General features: G+C 41.4%; 1 protein-coding gene across 1 annotated transcript; it reads right to left on the reverse strand.

Annotated features, from left to right (window-relative positions):
* Positions 1 to 1,496: 1,496 nt before the first annotated feature.
* hgfb (hepatocyte growth factor b) lies at positions 1,497 to 18,100 on the reverse strand (the record flags this gene model as incomplete). The annotated part of the gene is made up of 18 exons (XM_079223753.1): positions 1,497 to 1,676; positions 2,192 to 2,334; positions 2,796 to 2,902; positions 3,002 to 3,151; positions 3,372 to 3,446; positions 3,615 to 3,720; positions 4,311 to 4,340; positions 4,866 to 4,996; positions 6,200 to 6,293; positions 8,135 to 8,268; positions 8,370 to 8,535; positions 11,488 to 11,606; positions 12,790 to 12,910; positions 14,112 to 14,257; positions 15,430 to 15,544; positions 16,140 to 16,252; positions 16,472 to 16,631; positions 18,052 to 18,100. The coding sequence occupies 18 exons, from the start codon at positions 18,098 to 18,100 to the stop codon at positions 1,497 to 1,499; spliced, it is 2,139 nt and encodes a 712-aa protein (XP_079079879.1).
* Positions 18,101 to 21,303: the final 3,203 nt, after the last annotated feature.

The following is a 21,303-nucleotide window of genomic DNA, read 5'->3' on the forward strand; positions in this document are numbered from 1 at the left end:
TGTGGTGCCATCTACTGGTCGGGAAGCACAACAGCTTTGACTTAACTATACAACAGGCAGGCAAACTGGCTGAGAAGATTCACATTCAGATTCACAACATTCAAACAGGGCATTCAAAGAATTCAATATTTAATACATGAAAACAAAACTCATAGATTTAACAAAAACATTTAATATAGTGACAGACATCATAAAAACATGTCAAATAACTTCTGAAATTGAGTTTAACATTTAGCATATTGGATAAGATGACATGAAATGTATAGTGAATGTACATTATACAGAGAACAGAAGACAGTACTGTACAACCTGTGGGATATAGCAGCTTGCAGCATCTTTCAGTGCACACACATACAAACAGAAATGTTTTCTTAATCGTGTACAAACATAATGCAGTTGAGTGTGGGGGAGATGATAATTCATTCAGCTGAGGCTTAACCACACACACACCTGCACACACACACACACACCTGCACTCACACACACACACACACACACACACACGTACACACGTATACACACGCACACACACACACACACACAACCCTTCTGCAGTTTTCTTTTTGCATATTGACACTGCTGCAGAAAAACTACACACACACACACACACACACACACACACACACACACACACACACACACACACACACACACACACACACACTCGAACACACACATACACAATTAATTAACACATAATTTTAAGGAAATGTTTGATGTTTAGAAATAACTTGTGTGTACACATTAGTGTTACATGTTCAGCGTTATAATTAAATCCTTTAAAGTTGGCCAGCCATACAATTCCTTTCATCTGAACATTGTGTGAAAAGCATATTCCTATATACAGTCTGTGGCTTTGTGATAACATAAAAAAACTGAAAATGGAGTTCATTTTGGTGTTTCCGTACATCAGATTATTTATCTGCCTAACACAAAATTAATTTATCTTGTTATAGATCTATAAGACCCAAATTACATTCAGAGTGTCACAAATACACTCATTAAAATTCTATGTACAGTAAGGACCACTTTATCTTAGCCCCCTGGATATGCATGGCGCTTGACAAGAGTGCCCTTCACATTGCCCTACCACTGGATAGTTTTCTAAGTGGCCCATTGACGTACTCTACAAAAGGAGCGGCTGAACCACTGCACTTTGGTGTTAAAACATTCAAGTAAAACCAGGAATCAAGAGTATTCACATACACACATGCCACTCTGGTGAATTTGCTACCAAAAGGAGAACCATGACAAATTAATTAAACCAAATGTTTGCCTAGTCTGCTCCCAACTCAAGGTATCTGTTTTCGATGTGTTTAAATCACAGTGTTTCCTCATGCATCAACATTAAGAGCGCTTTGATCAGGTTGTTATTGGTCTGTGGGCTATGCAGGTATGGACAGCATGAAAACCAGGTGTCCTGAGTGCACAGCTGGATTTACAGAAGTAGAGGCTTAATCTTGTCCCCTGGTTCTGCTTCAATCTCTATTGAGCCGCTAGATGATCTCAGGGTTGGGGTAATATTTAAAGACCTTGTAGATCCACTGTGTGTAGAAGGGCACATTGATGAAGATGCCAGGCTGGTTGGCCCGAGCACAGCCTCTGCCATGAACGCTCACTCCCACAATAACCCTTATCTCACCATCCTGACACACAAGAGGACCGCCGTAATCCCTCTGCAAAAGAAAGAGATTCATTATTTTTCTCAGTCGCTGGTGGACCTCTGGCTATCATCACTGCTTTAATTTATGAAAGGCATTACGTTAAATGGAAACAAAATGCCATGTTAAGCTCTTAGTGACGGACAGCAACACTAGTATTTGTGAACATGGACAGTTCTCCTCCAAAGCAAGAAACCACAAAAGCCAAGGCTTTGATCGCTGATGAAATTTAGTGAAACAGTCTCCAGCTGCCCTATTTACAACAGACTGAATACTAAGCCAATGGATTCAATGAACATTTGTTTGAGATGTGGATCAAACTGGGCTTTTCAAACATACTCATTAATTCACAGTGAGGACAATTGCTCTATCTAAATGTTTAAAGGCCTGCTTTTGTTTACCAACCAGGACTGGACGCACCATTTGAACTCTCGTGTGACATTTTCTGATCACAGAAACTCTATTTGGCCTCACGTTTAAATGGCCAAATACCTCACTGGGAAAATAAATATGAATAAGTGATAGTTTACCTCACACACTCCCTCATTTCTCCTGCCTCCTGCACAGATCTTGGTGTTGGTGATGTGGAGGTTCCCTCTGTGCATTTCTCTGCACCTCACATTACTGACAATGGGCAGGTCGACCGCCTTCAGTAAGTCATCATGGCCAGTGCCTGAAAGAGTTACAGGTTGCTCTTTATTGACTCTGATGTAGCATATGCAATACGAATGCCACCATTGTATTGTAGAACTCCCACGTTTTTGGCATGATCTTGTAATAGAAAATAAATAAAAGTAGGTGCCTGAACATATTTAGCATATTTTATGTTTTCAAAAGCACAAAGGGAAGTATGAATGGTTTATACAGATATCATGGCACATTTGAACTTTTATTAAAATGATCAATCTTCCATGGTCCCGTCTGTATATCAAGCGACCCGACAAGCAGTACTGACCCAGAGTTGGGAAACACACGGCCTCAGCTATACGGTCACCAATGATTTCAGAGGGGGCTGTGTTATAATATACTTTTGCATCAGAATAATCCAGGACTGTTGCAGGAGAATATAAATGCAATATATTGCAGACCTAAGATGTAGATACAACAGTGAAAGTAGAAATAAAATATCAGTACCTTTTGTCTCCCCCCATCCATACATTTTACATATTGTTCCTTCTGGAATGGAGCATCCTGCCACGGGTAGCTGAAGTGTATGGACATTGTCTGCAGGGAGGGCAGGCCTGGACGTATTTATGAACACAGGAAGTGCAACGCTCAACATCACACAGAAATGTAAAGTATATCAATATATATTTGAGATTCTTTCTCAAGGTACTCACTTAGACAGCCTTATGAGGGCTAAACTTGAGCCCTCAGGACCACATATCACATGAGCTATGTTCACTTCCTGTCTCTTGGACCAGTCAGGAGTGCCTTCTTGAATATCTGAGACTCCCAGCCACACCCGATACTCACTGAGGTCTGGAACACTGAAGACAGAGTTGATATTTCACAAACTATTCTACATATATTACTCTTTCTGAAGAGACCCAGTAAGATACTTATGCTTGAATACGAAAATGCATAAGAACCACACAAATACATCTTACATTTAATACACAAAGGGTAAAGAAGCAAAATGCTTTGACAATTCAAGGTTCAAGCTATAGGAAAGAAATTGCATTAACAGACAGCAAACATTACAGTTACCATGAGGAGAAGCATTGTCTGTCAGTGAGTACCCACTCCTCTCGTATTAGTGAACCCCCACACCAGTGCTGTGACCTGGAAAGAGCACAAAACACAAACAACACATCAAGGAAAGCTGTGAAATAAAGTTAAAAACAATTCCAGTTAATTTTGTTATGAATTCAAAAGTGGTCTTGGCAGAACGGTCTACTGTTCTTTATCAGTGGTTGAGGAAAATGTGTACTATAATATTTAATGTTGTACCCTTTCTGTATGCTGACCATCCAGCTGCCGTCTGATATGCCCACAGGACCTCCTCCCACAATCCTGGTTCTTTTATGGACAAAACACCCCACAGATGACAGCTCCCCTGGGAAAGCAGAGACACACAGAACTATTTTGATATTTCTCATGCATTTCATTTCATTTATGACGCATATATATATATATATATATATATATATATATATATATATATACATATATATATATATATATATATATATATATATATATATATATATATATATATATATATATATATACATACATACATTCACAGCCACAGACATACTGTAGTTAATGTTGACATTCTGTTTACACAGTTGCAAAACAAGAGGCACTTGAGCTGCCTAATGAGTCGCTGTAATTATCATTATATTTAAAACACAACCAGTCAATGTGATGAGGCCATTAATTAAGGTAATTATTAAATGTGTTCATATAGCACATGAGTGTCATTTAAACTCTATATGTTAAGAGATTGAGCAAATGGAATCCAACACATACACAGACTCCTATAAACACACACGCATACACACAGAAACAGATGCCACCATGACAACATAATTAAGTACTATAGAAGCTGGACATAAAAAGGACTCCACGGGGTTCTGAAAACACCACTACTTAGAAGCTATCAAATACTGATCAGAAGCTAAGCCAGAAGGAGACACTCACCCAGTGGAATGGTGTTCTGTGAAGCATCACCTGCAGAAGGTAGTGACAAACAAGGGATCAGGGAGTATTAACTAATGCAAGAAAAGAGGCGACCTCACACAGGGGTGTAAATTCCATGCTGTCCACAAAGGCCCTTGTGTATCTCTGTCATGTCACAATAATTATTTTCGGATCTGGAAGGATTTAATTATATGTAACAAGCCTTAGAAGACCATAGCACTGTATACAGTTGCAAACTGTAGCTATTTAACATTTATGTTAACCATTTTCAAATGCAAGATAAACAGTTTTAAATTGTTCAACATAAGTTTTAAGCAAGCAATTGGTTTTCATTCATTTCTGTCCCGTCTGAAACTCAATAAGCATGCTCTCATAACCAGCGTATGTTTTGTAATCGATCAAAGTAAACATCAAGGTTCCACTAATTAGCTGTCAATATTACATTTATCTTGAATGTTCATGCAGTTTACATGTCACTGCACTGCATTACCGTTGCAACATTACTGGAAAAGATGTCTAATAGTAGAACAAAATACAATCCCTTATTGCACTCACATGGTTTAGTAGTACAGTAGTCCCAGGGAATGGCAGAGTTGTTGGTGTAACACCAAAGACCATGTTTGTCTTTATCAGGGTTTCTGCAGTAGCTGCCCTCCAGGCCATCCATCAGCATGCCCCTTTCGCCACTGGACAAACACACAAAAGATCCAATAACTTATCTTTCCTCAACATTCAGTAAGCCCAAAAGACCATTTTCAAAACAAAAGGATGCGTTTTTCCCATTTAAGCAGATAATCCGGCTGTTGCTGGTGATTTATAACCATTAGTAAAAGCTCAACAAATGTTGCCAGATAAGATCTGAAAAGTCATACTACACAGCTGTATAAACTCTGTCCCTCTATTCAAGATAAGGAGGTCATTTGCAAAGGAATTACTCACTGGGACAGTATGCACCCACCTACACACACATGTGTACATGCTCGTGCAGACAAATCCCACACATGAAGAACACAACACAAGACATTAAAAACAAAAAATATAACTCTTTCCCAGACTGAATTCCTCCACCAATAAGGTGGAGAATTGTTAAATAAATGAGACAAACAGGAGAAGGAGGCTGGGCACCAGATCATAGCAATCCAATGAGTGCTGTGTTTCTAGTAGCTAGCATAACAGCCAGCTCTCTGTGTGACTCCCGAACCCTGACTTTTGACCCCCGAGCAAGACCCGAGTGTTGGAGCTGATTGGCTTTGAAGTGTTCCAAAGGAGGAGTTTGGGGTCAAAGGTGAGGAGTAAAGTGAATATCCCCCATCCAAGTTATCACTCGGAGTAATTCCTGCTGAGTTAGGTCATCTTCAGGGAAACACTTCGCTAGCCATTAGACGATGCTGGAGAGGCGAGTCACGGCACCCGCAGGAGCTGTTTACTCTTTGGAGGAAGGAGAGGCCTGACTTGATACGCTAATAACAACAAGACGTAATAGAGGTCAATAATAGGGCGCCTCCCGCACTAACCACAACATCTCATTCCCCAGGGCTCTCAAGTTTTTAAGACAGGTAAGAGTGACATATCCTTTTTTTCAGCGTGAGAAATACTATGTGTGGCGGCAGGGCGTGACTTAAGACCGAGATGCGTGACAGTCACGCTCAATGCGTGACACTTGAGAGCCCTGCATTCCCACACATGATTCTCAAAAAGCTTTTAAATCACCTCTATACTGTGTTAGATTCTCTCTCATGGGTTAGATGTAGTTGAGCTGTGTAACATATTGATGTCTATTTTAGGCAAAAGCACTTGTCTGATTGATGGCGCAGGTCTGTTTTGTACATCATAGAAGGGGTTTGGAAAAGTTATTAAGTTTGAAAGAAGCAGGGATCCAGCGGGCTGACCTGTTGCTGTGGTCTCTCCAAGGAGCACAGAGCAGGTTTGATCTCGTCCTTGACTGCTCTCCTTGGTAATTCTCCCCAAAGCCTTCATAGCAGTCTGGATTTGGACACAAAATAAATAAATAAAATGAGACATGCTTCTGCCGAGCAGTCAAATTGCAGTTTACATACACTTCGCAATTTTGTCCAATTAGATGTTTGTGTGAAATTGTCAAAATTAGCATGAATTATTCAGTCATGGTGTTTCGTGAGGTCACAGTGACCTCTGACCAACATAATCTGATCAGTTCAACCTTGAGTCCAAGTGGACATTTGTGCCACATTTGAAGAAATGTGCTCAAGCGTTCCTGAGATATCATGCGAAGGGAAAGGACATGAGGTCACAATGACTTTGACCTTTTACCACGAAAGTCTAATCACTTCATCCTTGAGTCAATGGGGTTTTCTCATATCTCTCAATTTTCTGCCTCCTCGTCTCCTTGTGGCCTGTAAATCAGTAAATCAATCTCAGTGCTCCATCTTGAAGGCATTCCGAAATCCTAAAATGCATCTCGAGGAGCGAAGGGCAAGGAGCCTTGCCAGAGGGGCTTTACGCTGTCTTTTCAGCACAGAATATACATCACTAATATATATATATATATATATATATATATATATATATATATATATATATATATCACTATCATATATGATATATATGTAATTCTTTATTTGTACAGGACTTGTTGCTTTACACAATACTATATATAAAAGCTATGACATACATGTGTGTGTGTGTTAAATGTACATCTGTACATTATTGTCGCATTATACCATGTTGTGAAATTAAATGAAAGTAAATATATAAGTTGTCATGAACACTGTTATGCTCATTTGACAGAGTATAATAACACAATGGACAGCTAATGCAGCTGTGCCACACCTGTTACTTAAAGGACGTCACTTTAAAATGACGGCTTTAAGGCAAGGATGTCTCATCTGTTAAATGCATGTTGCCTCGACTCCTCTCTCCTCACGTCTCTTCCTCGCCTCCTCAACTACCATCTCATACAGGAGGGACTAAGACAAGACGCAAGGAGAGCAGACAAGTAAAGGAATCGAGGATGTACAAACTAGGAAAGCAGAAAAGCCTCAAAAGATATTGCATTCACGAGAATGGACTGGACGGACAAGCCTGAAACATAATGCCTACGGTCACGGCTGTCACAGATCTTAAAAATGCACAACAGGAAGTACTCAACAACAATAGTCTGTGTACATTTTTGCCACACAGTATTGTTGTACAGTACTACAAATGTTTTAAAGAAATTACTATTTTTAAACTAACATAGCTGTCATTGGATCTAGAATACACTGGGCTGGGAACACAACAAAGTCATCCATAATGATGCCTTAGAAAAACACGGGTCATAAATAAGGTTTTGAAGTCACCCCGCATTTCATTTCTTTATGGGAACGTATTCAACCCTCTAGAGTAGACCACAACACAACCTCAGAGGGGGGTTATAATCCCAATGCAAGGCTACATACTCTCAAAGACATGTCCCTAAGATCCCTTGGGAAATTTGCACTTGTGTACTCAGTCTTAGATCTACAACTTTTACTTCCAAATATCTTGCTACCCCAAAAAAACTCCCATTCAGCACTAATCCTTCCACTCCATCTTTCACTGTCCAGTGAGACCTGACGATCCTGAGCTGCTGTCAGAGTTCGTTTATGTGAGGCTAGGTGGTCAGTCCTTCCCACAGTCCTATAGGGCTACAGTACTCCGCTGGGACAGTGAATACGTGGTTACAAGCCAATATGTCTGGTTACAGGGTCTCATGTGAACTCTTCCTCAAAATATAAAAATATACACTAATTCTCTGCTTGGAATGCTGTGAAAATCAGCTTTCTTTTTGCCGTTTTGAGTGTAAAAAACGCTGTTGTGTCCCTCACCACTGATAGGCTTGTTTTGGGTGCCACACTGCGGGATGTTGGTGCAGAACATTGTGCGGACTCTTGGGTCCGTAGTGAAGCACCACGGGAATTCTTGGCCATCTGGATTCCGACAGTAGTTTTCTCTCAAGTCTCTGGAAAACACAGAGAAAGTCATCCTGTAATCTGCTTAGATATAAGTGCATGCAGGTGGGTGAGTGAGTGGATGGCTGTTTTATGTGAGAGTCTGACTCACTTGCAGGGGTAGGCTTGAGGTATGAATGTGTGGTTATGGGGGTACTGGGAGTCCCAGCGTTGGCAGACGAGCCCGTTAGGCATCACGTCTACTGTCCCCCGATATCCCTCTCCTCTGCCCTGGTAACACTTGGTTGTTTCCACCACGTTACTTTGAGGAGACGTTTCTGTGAAAAAGCAAAAATATACTAAGGGTAGGTGACTGTTGGTATAGCTACTAAAAAGCATGTTTATATTTACTTAAAGTACTTGAATGGAGATGAATACCTCAATATAGGAAATAGTTTTTAAAGTTTTAAAGGGTAATACAAAAGAAAAAGCATAATAGTAATGACATTAGATCTTGTGGTTTTATAGTCGAAACATGAAAGGGGTTTTAACGTAACCCCAAAAAAAATGTTCTACATTTGCTGTCACTTTTCTCAGAAACACATTCATTCAGTGACACATGAATAAAACACTGATTAATGCAGAAAACAACACTGCACAATGGTTAACTAATGAACATGTTTACATGTGATTGTACCAAAAAGGAAAAAGATATTTTACAAAAATATTTTGGCTCGCTAATTTAGGCTGCGATTTGCAAAGACGTGATGATACCCAAATCATCCTTGTGTGTCTGCACTATTGTTCCCTCTAAGCTGCGCGTGTGCGTGGCCGCGCAAGCCAGTCGAAGTGGCCGCGCAATAGATTTTTCAGACCGCGCACATTTTTCAGACCGCACAAACGATTTTTTTTCAGGGGTTAAAAATCTTTTTTGCGCCAGTGTTTCTGAGATAGGAGTGAGCCATCTTCACAATAATAAAATCTTTGATGTGACGTGTCGAGTCTTCTTGGCCAATCAGCGTCCCGTTTCTCGACATGCGCTCTCTGTACCTCCGCTAGCGCTCTGCCTCCGTTAGCACCCCCCACCCCCGCTGTCCTCCTCCGGGCGCCAGGAGTGAAGCTCGCCCAGAGCGCCACATGAGCTCGGGCCGGCGCTGTTTAGGCTCCTCTTGGTGGGCCCTGCTCCATCAGTTATAGGCTACCATGGCGAAAAGAAAGGCAGAGCAGGTGCCCCAGAAAAAGGTCTGCCTAACGTTCAAACATGAGTGGCTAGATGAAATAGTCCAAACTGACACAGGTAGGATGAAACTTTCAGATATATTTAAATATGAAGAATATGAAGTTATTAAATTGTTTATATAGGCTACCTTTAGGAAAAATGACACCATGTCAATTTAATAGGCCTATAATTATTGTTAAGCACTGCATTAGCATTTTTCTTTCAATGAAGTTCCACTTAAACGTTGTACCTGCTGAGAAATGACTAAACACCTTTGATACTTTTATGTTTTTTATATATATCATTATCAGTCATAACCAGTGAACCAGTCATAACCTCCCCTTATTGAAGTTCAACAAAGATCCTTTAAGTTCAACTAAACTGACTGGTAAAACACCATCATTAAAATGTTCCCATAGTCCAGCCATTATAAAGGATATTGAATAAATATCCACCTTGTATACATATTGATGCCTTTGCTGTCATCTCTTTGAATCCCCTATGGCTAACGCAGGCTTGTGGTCATTTTCGGCAGGTCGCGTGGTTGCGAATTGCTCACAGTGCTGAAATGTGCGCTCAGAAAAAAAAAAATTTGCTCAGTGCTGAAAAAAATTAGAGGGAACATTGGTCTGCACCCTTGGATCTTTGAGTATTTACATGAGCGTTACATGAGATACATCCCTTTATCTGGTTAACAATGTCTTATTGTTGCACATTTAAGAACAGTAAAAAAAAATGATGACTATAAAATGATCTTGCACTAAGGAAAAAATCTGTGTGCCAATACGTTTTACATGAATAATGGCTTAATAGCCTCAAAGTCTTGGCCACCTGTTTTCCCCAGAACAGCTCACTCTACAGATTTAGAGGGCCCAGAGTGCAATGAGGCTGATATGGACAGAACTGGAAAAACAAGGCAGGATATCTTATCTGCTCTACTTTTCTTTATAGAAGAACTGCTTATTTTGCACTAGTTACTCCAGTTCATTAGCCTGAACATTGTGCGCGATTGTATCCAACAATGTGCAAAGCTGCAGATCTTCAAGACTCTAAAACAGACATTTTCTGTCCATACAATATGTCTAAAAATAGATATGCTCTAGTTGTGACAGTAAACAAAAGAGCAGGCCTTGACAAAAGAACACTTTGTCTCTCTCCTCTCTGCCCCTTGTTTTGATTAAGAATAACTGGGTCGTAAACTTGGTCTGTTCCCAACAAACTTCCATATCAGAAAGAGAGAGAGAGAGAGAGAGAGAGAGAGAGAGAGAGAGAGAGAGAGAAAGAGAGAGAGAGAGAGAGAGAGAGAGAGAATTTTTTCGAGGGGGGAAAAAGAAGAGGGGAACAGTGAATCACTGGGTCAACATGGAGGATTGCCATCTAGTAAACATGGTGCCAGGACTGCTGATGATTTTAGCAGTCGAACAGGCCAGTCACAGACCCTGGAAAAAGAAGCTGAACCCAACACGCGAGTGCTCTCTCTGTTTTATGTTCTTGAGGACACTGAATATAGGTCAACTAAGACCATGATGCACTACTAAGTATAGACACCCAAAACACAAAGATGTGACACATACAACTAGCTCTTACACATCAATCACACTGCTTACGCTAAGTGTATGAGCTGTAATGAAAGCGATCTGCTTGTAGTATGTGTGAGCCTGGTGTTGTGTCTGCATGTGTAACAGGAGGTTAATGTGGAGCAGTAACTGAGCCCAGTGCAGTTTGACCATCACACATAAGAGCTGGCATAGAACAACAAACAGCAGTCCAGTGGCGCAGAGGGAAAATAAACAGTCTGGCTATTAGAGAAGACATAACAAAGCCAAACCAAAGACGGGAACCGTGTGTTTGAGTGTGTGTGTGTGTGTGTGTCTATTCCCTAGTTTAAGCCAATAAGAGGGAGCAGAATGGTAAAATTAAAAGGTACAGGAAGTTGTAAATGCTGGGGCTGTCAGTCACACTTCATGGGCCTGTACAGAACCTAAACACACCCACGCACAGACATGCATAAACTTCCACTTAACATGCATGATATTCAACCACACTCAAACAAACATCCATGCATGCTTACCACAAACTTTGATGTTGCAGTACTCCCAGGGTGTGTTTGGGTCCGTGGTAAAGCACCAGGGTTTGTGGCGTCCGTCTGGATTTCTACAATAGTTATCATCCAACCCCTTGTCAGGGTACCTGATTAAAAACATGCAGTACAACAACTTTAATATACAGACAAAAGTGAGATACTATCACACTGTTGGACGACCCTTAGCCCAACTCTCTTACTTGCAATTCAGTTATAAAAGGTACAAAAAAACCTGCTTAATTGCCATGTTTCTTACAGCCCCATTTCAATTCACTCTTGCACATAATTGAAGCATTAATACCGGAAACTGGGATGGTACAAGAAATCCATCTGTGAATCTGTTCGGAGCTCAGGGGAGTGAGGGAGATAATAGGCTGCACCACCGCAGGTGTTCTACAGTAAGTCATACCAAAGTCCCTCATCCCTCCAAGCCTGTAGCCTCCAGGCATGCAGTATCAGGCTGTGGGACCCTCTCATTGCATTAGTGCTATGAGCAGTCTGGGATCTCGTTTACACAAACACGGGGATGATTAAGGATGTGTTAACGAGTCCCTACTAATCCAGACCACCTGCTATATGACCAGTTGGAGTACTCTCTTAACACAAAGGCACTCGCACGCAGCAAAATGCACATACACAAACAGGGATCATGTAAGGAGTTGTAATACAGACGAAAATATATGGCCGCCCTAAAATAGCTATAAGCGTATTTCATGGCTGGACACAAATCTGCTTTATAATCTATTGAGAGCTTAAAGGAATTTGGGCCAATTAAGTGAGAATTAAGAGTTTTCCCAACATAGTGCTGCTAAAAACATAAAATTACACACTGTATTCTGATGGAATTCCTTCAGGGAAAAGCACACTGGCTGACTCCAAATCACTGCAGAGCTAGTGCAACACAACCACAGGAAATTATTGTGTGAACGTACTATTACATACAGTACTCTCATCAAGCTTTTTGCTTTTCAATTATATAAGCAACCACACACATGGACATATATATATATATATATATATATATATATATATATATATATATATATATATATATGAACATATATATATATATATATATATATATATATATATATATATATATATATATATATATATATATATATATATATATATATGTTCATGTGTGTGGACCTAAGTGTGATAGAGCATGCAATTTAATGTCATGCTGAGTGATGCAGATGAATGTGTGTGTGTGTGTGTGTGTGTGTGTGTGTGTGTGTGTGTGTGTGTGTGTGTGTGTGTGTGTGTGTGTGTGTGTGAGAGAGTTACCTTTTGGGGTGGTGCAGGTGTTTGTGTGGATCATCCAGGTCCCAGCGCTGGCATTCCTTTCCACTTTCTGTGTGGTCCATCGGTCCTCTATAATCTTCCCCATTACAGTTCATACACTCAACTACACACACATGCACACACAGACACATACACCCACAAACACAGAGCAATAGGTTAGAGAAACACAGAATCAAACTTCAATCCACTAATGACAGCAATGATCTCTTTGATGTAGAGAAGGCACTGTGTTTTGCATGGTGACTTATACACACTTTCTAGTGTAAACAACAGAGAGCTTGCAGATTAGAAGCAGATGTTTATGAGTCCAATGCCATGTCAGAGCACATTTAATACCACTGGTTGCATGTGTGTGTGTGTGTGTGTGTGTGTGTGTGTGTGTGTGTGTGTGTGTGTGTGTGTGTGTGTGTGTGTGTGAGTGTATTTGCACACACCATGTTTTTGTGTCTGTGTGTATGTTTCCTATTAGGACCAGCTAATTTCTGGTGAACCCCTTCCAGTCATTTTCTTCTGAATGAGCGCAGGCGCTCTATCAAAATGAAAAGCCATTATCTCTGTTGTACAACTTGTGATAACCCATTGGGACGCCATATGTGAGTTGGGAGGCAAGCAGCCTGGTTCTTCATTAAGGTGATCCAGTGTCATACATGAAGAGGAAACAACTCCTCTGACAGCATTAATCCCCAGGGATTAGATAACAGAGGTCATTATCATGCCTTTCTTCAGGGAGACATCATGGCTGTAATATTGTGGCTGAAACGCCAATGGGAAAGTGTGTTTCTATCATCAAGTCTTTCTTACACAGACCCATAACTCAAACTCAGCAATTACCTTCTACATGTGCCACAGGGATGGACAAAGTAGCAAACAATGTATCCATAGGAAACGACAGGGGATTAATATCCTCTAACATCCCATCCCCAGCCTCTTTAGGTTCTAACCTTTTACACAACCTGAACCTGATGGAATGAGAGAGGACAGCATAAACTGAACCACACTCTTGAAATAGCTGCACCTAGCCTCGCAAATAAAGAAAACCTGTGCCCTACACACATTTACGCACAAAGATGTAGAATTGAGGACAGTTAGAGCCAGCGTTGCTTAGTCTAAAGCACTATGTGATTGCCTAATCTGCTGCGCTTATTTCAGACTATCAAGCCCAAATTGGGGCGACAATTTGCAATGTGGAATGGACATTATTTTAAGATAAATGTCTGCCCATCTGTCTGTATGTATCTACATACAGACATATTTTGTGCATGTGTGTGTGTGTGTGTGTGTGTGTGTGTGTGTGTGTGTGTTACCCTGTGAACATTGTGGTATGCCACACTCCTGGTGTCTGAAGTGTGGCCGTGGGTCAGTGGTAAAGCACCATGGGCCAACGGTGGCTTTGTCTGGGTTTCGACAGTAGTTTTCTCTGAGGTCCTTTTTCCTGGATCTAGACATGAATCTGTGAGGAGCAGAGCCGCAGTTACACAAACAGTTAGGTGTACCAAGACTGGTTGCCACAAAATACAGCTGGCATGCAGAGCAACTTGTTTTTGAAAAACACCCAAGGTCATATTGTCTGTTCTCTTTGTTTTAATCTGGAACAGAATGACGAATCATCTGCTCATTTATGAGGGAGCTGCTGCCTAACGGTGATGGCTGAAACCTGCCTGTAAACATGTGCAAATTAACAAGTGTAAAACTAATTGATGGCAATGCGAAAGGGTCAAACTGTCGATGACATGATGGTATTATTGAGAGAATACCCATTAATATGTAGAAGCAATGTTAGTTTTCCATGAGGCTGGTTCTGAATGTAGTGTAAACACACTGACAAATGACTCATACCTTCTACATCAGGCTAGCACATGGCTGCAGTCACCAGTTGCAATGATGGACATTGTGTAGTTGTTGAGTCAAGCTGTGTTTTTCCACATAATGATTAAAAGATAAAGTTCTGAACTAGTCTTTCAGTGTGGTTAATGACAGGTATGGAAATGAGAGGGCCTTTTCTAGGGACTCCAAAAAGAGGAGAAACCGTTCATGGATAAAAATGCAATTTGTTTGTCCTACAGTAGATTCAATAGATTAAACATGTTTTAAAGGATAAATGCAGTTATCTTGTTGCTTACCAAGCAATTAATGAAGATCAGTACTAATGTAACCTTCTTAATCCTATGGAAAACATTGTCTCATCCTCATCTTTTGTCTTTAAACACCACTTAATTGGCTGGGAGCTATCCATGCATCAGAAAGTATGCCTGCATATTAAAAAAAATTAGCTTTATCTGTGAATTTGGCTGAGGGATATACCTTAAGTTTAACCAAAGGCTGCATATTAGATATTATCCTAATCCCAGTAAAATAGACACATACACACTCACACAACATAAACAGTAGGGACACAGCAGGAAATGATCTGTGACTGTATAAGGTGTTACAATGAGGTCAGTTCTGATGAATGACTGCTCCCATGAGCCTAATCAACCCCTAATATGTCATACTCATATACACACACCGACTAGCCCCTAGGTACTAGCTAATTGTATCACTAACAGGCCGACACTAACCTTAAGAAGCAGCTTCACCACTACTTTGTTTGACATTGTGGTGAAAAGTAGATCAGATTCTTACTTGTGTTCATGAGGAATAGGAGAGGCCCAGGCCTGGCACAGGATCCCGCTCACTGTCACCGACCTCCGCCCCCTGTAGCTCTCCCCTGTACCCACAATGCACTCCCTCACATAGTCTGAAAGAGAGTGGATGAGGAGAGACAGTGAGTAAGGGGATGAGCCAACAACCTGAACGCAGTGTTGTATACACAGAGCCAGTATGGATGATGAAGAAAGCAGACAGAAGGAGATGTTCAGCTATAACGCTGAGCTTAACAAAGACGGGACAATGCCAAAAGCAGAATCTGTTTTCATAATCTTCTGCAAAACATTTGGATCCAGTAAAATAGGCTACACAGCTTGCATGTTCACTTCTGTGGTAAGTCAGAGTCAAGTGAGAATGTGGTTTCCATCGTTTACGCAAACTTAATGACAGAAATTGAACCACAATGTGCTGTCACACAATAAACAGGACAATGGTTTTTCCTTTACTTGCTCTTAAGGGACGGCATCAAAACAAATGATCACTCTCAAAATAGAGATTTATAGAGTTATAAAATCCTCCTTCATATATTAAATCATCAAGGAATACACAGAAGTGCTTCTGCTGATTGGAAGTGAGACTATGTTGCAAAACGTTTTTAATGGAAATATATGGTGACAGAGGGGTTGACACACAAACACCACTATTGTGTCAGCTGGTAGAGAAAAATGTGCAACAGTAGAGGGCACCTTTCTTTTGATACAGTTGGTAGTTGAAGTCCTGTTGGCTCTGAGCTCCTGGTGAGTTACTGTCGAACGACAGCCACTGGCATTTCCTGTTGTTATGATCATAGAGGAATGCTCTGGAGAATAAGGAGGAAAAGAAAGGAAGAAGAAAGAAGGGGGGTGTTTGTGAAGTGTACATGAAAATGATGAGCAGCTAGGAGGCCTGCTAAACAAGACAGACAAGGTCCATCACTGTGTGTTGACAGCCATTCATTCACAGTGTGGGACTCTTACTTTACCATGTTCCAAAAAAAACCACTGCAGTTTAAAGCGTGATGCAAAAAGAGCAAACATACCTGCAGCTGAAGGGAAGTCTTCTGTTGCGGCTGCAGGCTTTGGCACACTTTACCATGCTCAGCTTCTTGCTTTTGGTCAGGAGAGAGGAGTCGGGAGACACAACAACCAGCCGTATGCCATCAGTCTTCTGGTAGTCCTGGAGTGCATTTCTTTTGCCCTCTGACACACAATTACATAACATGTTCGTGACCATTTAGCAGTATTTACAGCAAGGCTGCAAACACAGAGCCTATCTGATGACAATAATTATGGTTTGCTAATTCACTTTTGATCTGTAGTATTTTATTATGTATGGCATATAAGAAACATTGAATTTAATTTTTCTTGTATGGTAAACAAGGTCTATCATTATTAAGGTTATTTATCAGAATAAAATAAAACATTTACATGCACACAAACACACTGGCAAACCCCTCTTTGTGGTCTGCGAGGCAGTGTGGATAATCTTCTAATGAGCCCAACTAGACTGAGAACACTGTGCAACAGCATACAATTTGTGAATTAGTCTGCTTTAACTCTTATTAATTAGGAATTTATTATTATACGTTGTCATTTATTCATTTATTACTGCTCCCATTGCAACTAAGGCTGATACACACGCACGAATGATCGCACCCACACAAACAGAGAGAGAGAGAGAGAGAGAGAGAGAGAGAGAGAGAGAGAGAGAGAGAGAGAAGGGAATGTGAGCAGCATGTTCTCTGCATCTCTGTAATACCAGAGACACAGTCAATGTTCCAGTGATTTACATTTAAAAAACTTTTTCCATCTCCACCCTCTGTCTGTATGCACTTCACTCGATTCCCAACACAGAAAACAAACTTGATCACGTGGTGTTTCTGGTGGAAAGGTGCCTGCACATGTGTCGATTCTTGGACGCGTGCGCGCAGGGCCTATCATGTAAACAGCACACACATCAGAGCGGGTGCTTCATATTTCAGTAGGCGTATTTGGGTGTTCGTGGATGTGGTGAGCAACATAAGGATCGCAGAGGACCGGAGGCATCGTGTTTGTCCGGTCCTCAACTTGTGTTCAGCGAGCAATGAGCCGCAACACCGCGCACAGCTACAGGATGGCCGAAGCACCAACAGTGGGACAGTGGGCTGCAGCTGTTCCTTTATCAGAGAGTTTATGTCTCTCGTTTTGTGATCCATTTAGTATTTGCGTCCATACGATGTAATGCGCTCTGGCATGGAGCGACTGCAAGACAGCATGAGTTGAGATTAAAAAGCCACTGCAAGATCGTACAGAGAGCATCGTGCTTCTATTTCTTCTAGGAACGGCCAATTTAATTAAGAAATGTTTACATGATGACTACGAACCACTTAAACTGCACTTTCTTGCTAGAATGAGATCGGACAAATAACTAATAGAAACATCAGTTAACAAAGCACTGCCCCATGCATTTCAAAGAGTACGGGATTGTAGGAACATTATACATTATTTATACTAATAAAGCCTCTCTTAACTCATGTGTCTCAACAGTCTGTTCCGCACGGCGCGCAGAGCATCGTGTTGTGACACCGGCTCCAGCCCAGTGGAAGACGATATGGAGCAAAATGTTTTTATCCAAACTTACCAGAACAAGAAATGACGAAGAGTCCAAAAATGAGCTTGTAAATCCACATCGCCGCGTCACAGAACGACAGTTTCAGAGACGAATGGGAGAATGCTGCTTGCTGTGCTGTCGGACTGCAACGAGGAGATGTTGCTTCCACCACTGCACAGATGATGCGTCTCCTCTCTAAGTAGTTCCTCGCCCCCCTAACTCCCTCCCTCCCTCCCCGTGCGTGTGTATGACTTTATCTCTTTCACCCCTTCTTTCTCTCTTTCCCTAAGTGTTCGTCATTGGCCTGAATGTCACATACTGGCAAAGCTTCAGGAAAATTGGCACATATGTGCCAATTTTCCTTCCTGTCTCTCCATCCTTATCAGTGCAGATCTTTGAAATACTGTCTGTATTTATATGCCATTAGGCTATTGATTTACCAGTATGTGCTGACAATAACCAATACCTCCTTTATCAGAAAATATAGGCAGATTGTGAGGCACACTATAAATCCCTGTGGAAAAATAGGAATAATATAACAATCTTTGTATTTATTCAACAGGTCCATCCTTTTCTGTCAGATAGCAGCATCCCACTCAATCATTGTCTTGTACCTCTCCAGATTGCCAAGCAGCATAGTGTGCTCAATAACACAGGTATTGGCAGGCACTCGTCAGCACCGGGAAATTCGATGGAGATGTAAAAAAAAAAAGGGGGGGGGGGGGGGGGGGTTGTTTATGCTACTTTACTCCTTCCCCTCTCTGGCAGATAAGAAGTGAAGTTACTGGTGGGGGGTGGATGAGAACAAGACATCCCAATCCATCTCCTAAGTGCCATCTCTATTTCCAGCGATGACAGCACGAGATAAGAGATGTGACACTTAGCGGGCCTCAGCGTTTTCTCCAAACATCTCTGATGCCGCAATCACAGAGCAGCGCTCCTGTCCTCCAGTGACAGTCTGATGGCTACACAGTAAATAGAAATCACGTTAGTTATCCTGCTGTCGATTGAGAGTTACAGCATTGTGGGGATTCCCGGTATTTTCTTTGAACAGAGAAACAGATGGATTAATATGTAGGGGAAAAGGGACTCCATCTCTATCCATTCTCTGGTTCAATGAGTAATGCTCCTGCGGCTTCCTGAGAGGACCACAGAGTCATTCGCAATAATAAACATCAGCATGAGTCAGATACTTTCACTGGAGCAGAGCACAAGTCTCTTTTCTCTCACTGTCTCCCTACCTTCAGTTACGCATAAACACATGCAATGCAACCACACACGCTGTCTCTTGCATGCAATCATGCATTCAGACTCTTTCTTCGGTCACATTCACAAACACGCATGCTCACACATAACGAGCAGCAGATTGAGCTAGTTTGAGCCCCCATCACCACAATCTCATTACTGACTCTCCTAGCAAAAATCCAGTGGGTGTTTTCAGTGCGTCTGAGAGCCACAGCTTCTAGAAGATGGAAATTAGAGAGACCCGGTAGCCCACTGCTCGCTCATAAGAGCACCGTCACCATTCGAGACTTCTCACATCTGTGGCTGATTATTGCCAGAAATTTCATTTCTTCATGCAGCTCGTAATGGAGGGAGGAAGTTCAGTGGGAGATGGAGATGATATGGAGAAGGAAGAGGTTGATTCTGAGATAGCGTAGATGAAGAGCAATGCGAGTAAAATGGATGGACTGTAGTAGGAAGGCACAATACTGACAGTGTGCTGAAGGCCGGGCTGTCTGTGTGCATATTTGTGGAGTGTGGGGAGTATTAATAGACTTCCTGCAGATTTGTTTGGAAGTTTTTGTGTGCATGGTGTGAGTCATGCGTTGTATACTGTGATATATCTGTACACGTGTGTGTATGTGCATCCATGTGTTTTCATCTGCAGCAAATTAGTTGGACCTCGGTGTGACCTCTAATCGTTCCAGCCTCCCTTCCAGATTACAGCCATACGACCGTATGTAAAAAAGATGGAGTGGGATGGAAAATTAAAAGAAGGGATGGAAGGGATAGGGGACAGACAGTGTGATAGTTTGAGTGAGACATGAGAGAGATAAGGGAAAAGGAACGGGACCCAGATTGAGGAAGTGAGGAAGTGCAGAGCAGAGGTGGCTAAGGTATTTCACTCTAATGAGAAACTAAAGACATGTGGTGTGTGTGTGTGTGTGTGTGTGTGTGTGTGTGTGTGTGTGTGTGTGTGTGTGTGTGTGTGTGTGTGTGTGTGTGTGTGTGTGTGTGCTGGTTTTAGGATGACAGTGGTGGGCCTAGATGCTATAAACACAGATACTCTGTCAAAAGATCCTCCTTTAAACAAACACACACTTCCTGTTGTCAGTGCATGCGATTGTAGTCACTGCTCGTAATTGAGATCTGCTGACAGTTACGGGTAACACAAATAAACTATGCGCAAGCACTTTCTGTCCACAACCGCGAAAAGATATAGCAGCTTCTCGGATAAAACTTGTGTAAAACCAGACCTCTTTTTCCCCATTCAGCTCTGTGGTCTGCCTTTAAGTCACATTTTGATTTGATATTTCAGATCACGACAGTGGAAAAAAAAGTCTGGAGAGTGCGCCGCAGATAGAAATACAAAACTGGAGTTTAACACAGTTTAATCAGCATAATGCACATTAGAAGACTGAGTCACCAACACATCCCCAAAAATAGATGATGATGATCAGATGACTTCAACAGAAGTCACATTCTATATGCCATTGATTTTTCTTCACTAACAGAGAACACCTGCTTTTGTCATTGTCACTAACATACTGAAAATTACTGTAACTTTCCAAAGTAGATTGCAAAGTCTCACTAATGCGTCATCACATGCTGAATCATTCAACATTAAACTACGTTCATGTCTGCAGATGTGTCTGGAACATAGCATGTCTTTTTGGGGGGTTGGGGAGGCAAAAGGGAGTTTACTTCTCATAAAATAACCTTTTGTAAGGAAAAATGACAAAAATAATTGTGAGTCTGCAGCTTTTCAAATTCACAAGAAAATTATTATGTTGAGCCATATGACTCATAAGATACACTAACCATTTAAACTCAACAGTCCAGTTCACAGAGTCCTTATTCAGCCCTTTGTCTTTACCTCCTCCTGTGTTTATGGGTGTTGATGTGAACGTCTGAGGCAGAACCTTGGAACAATATATCAACAAATTCCCTGGTGAGTTTGTATATCCACACAAGCTATAACATAACTGTTTAAATTACACACATCCTATAGCATGGTACACATGAAGTGTGTCGCGCGAACACATCCATATCCGACAC

This window comes from Taurulus bubalis, assembly GCF_910589615.1.
Source record: "Taurulus bubalis genome assembly, chromosome: 9".
NCBI classification, from domain to species: domain Eukaryota; kingdom Metazoa; phylum Chordata; class Actinopteri; order Perciformes; family Cottidae; genus Taurulus; species Taurulus bubalis.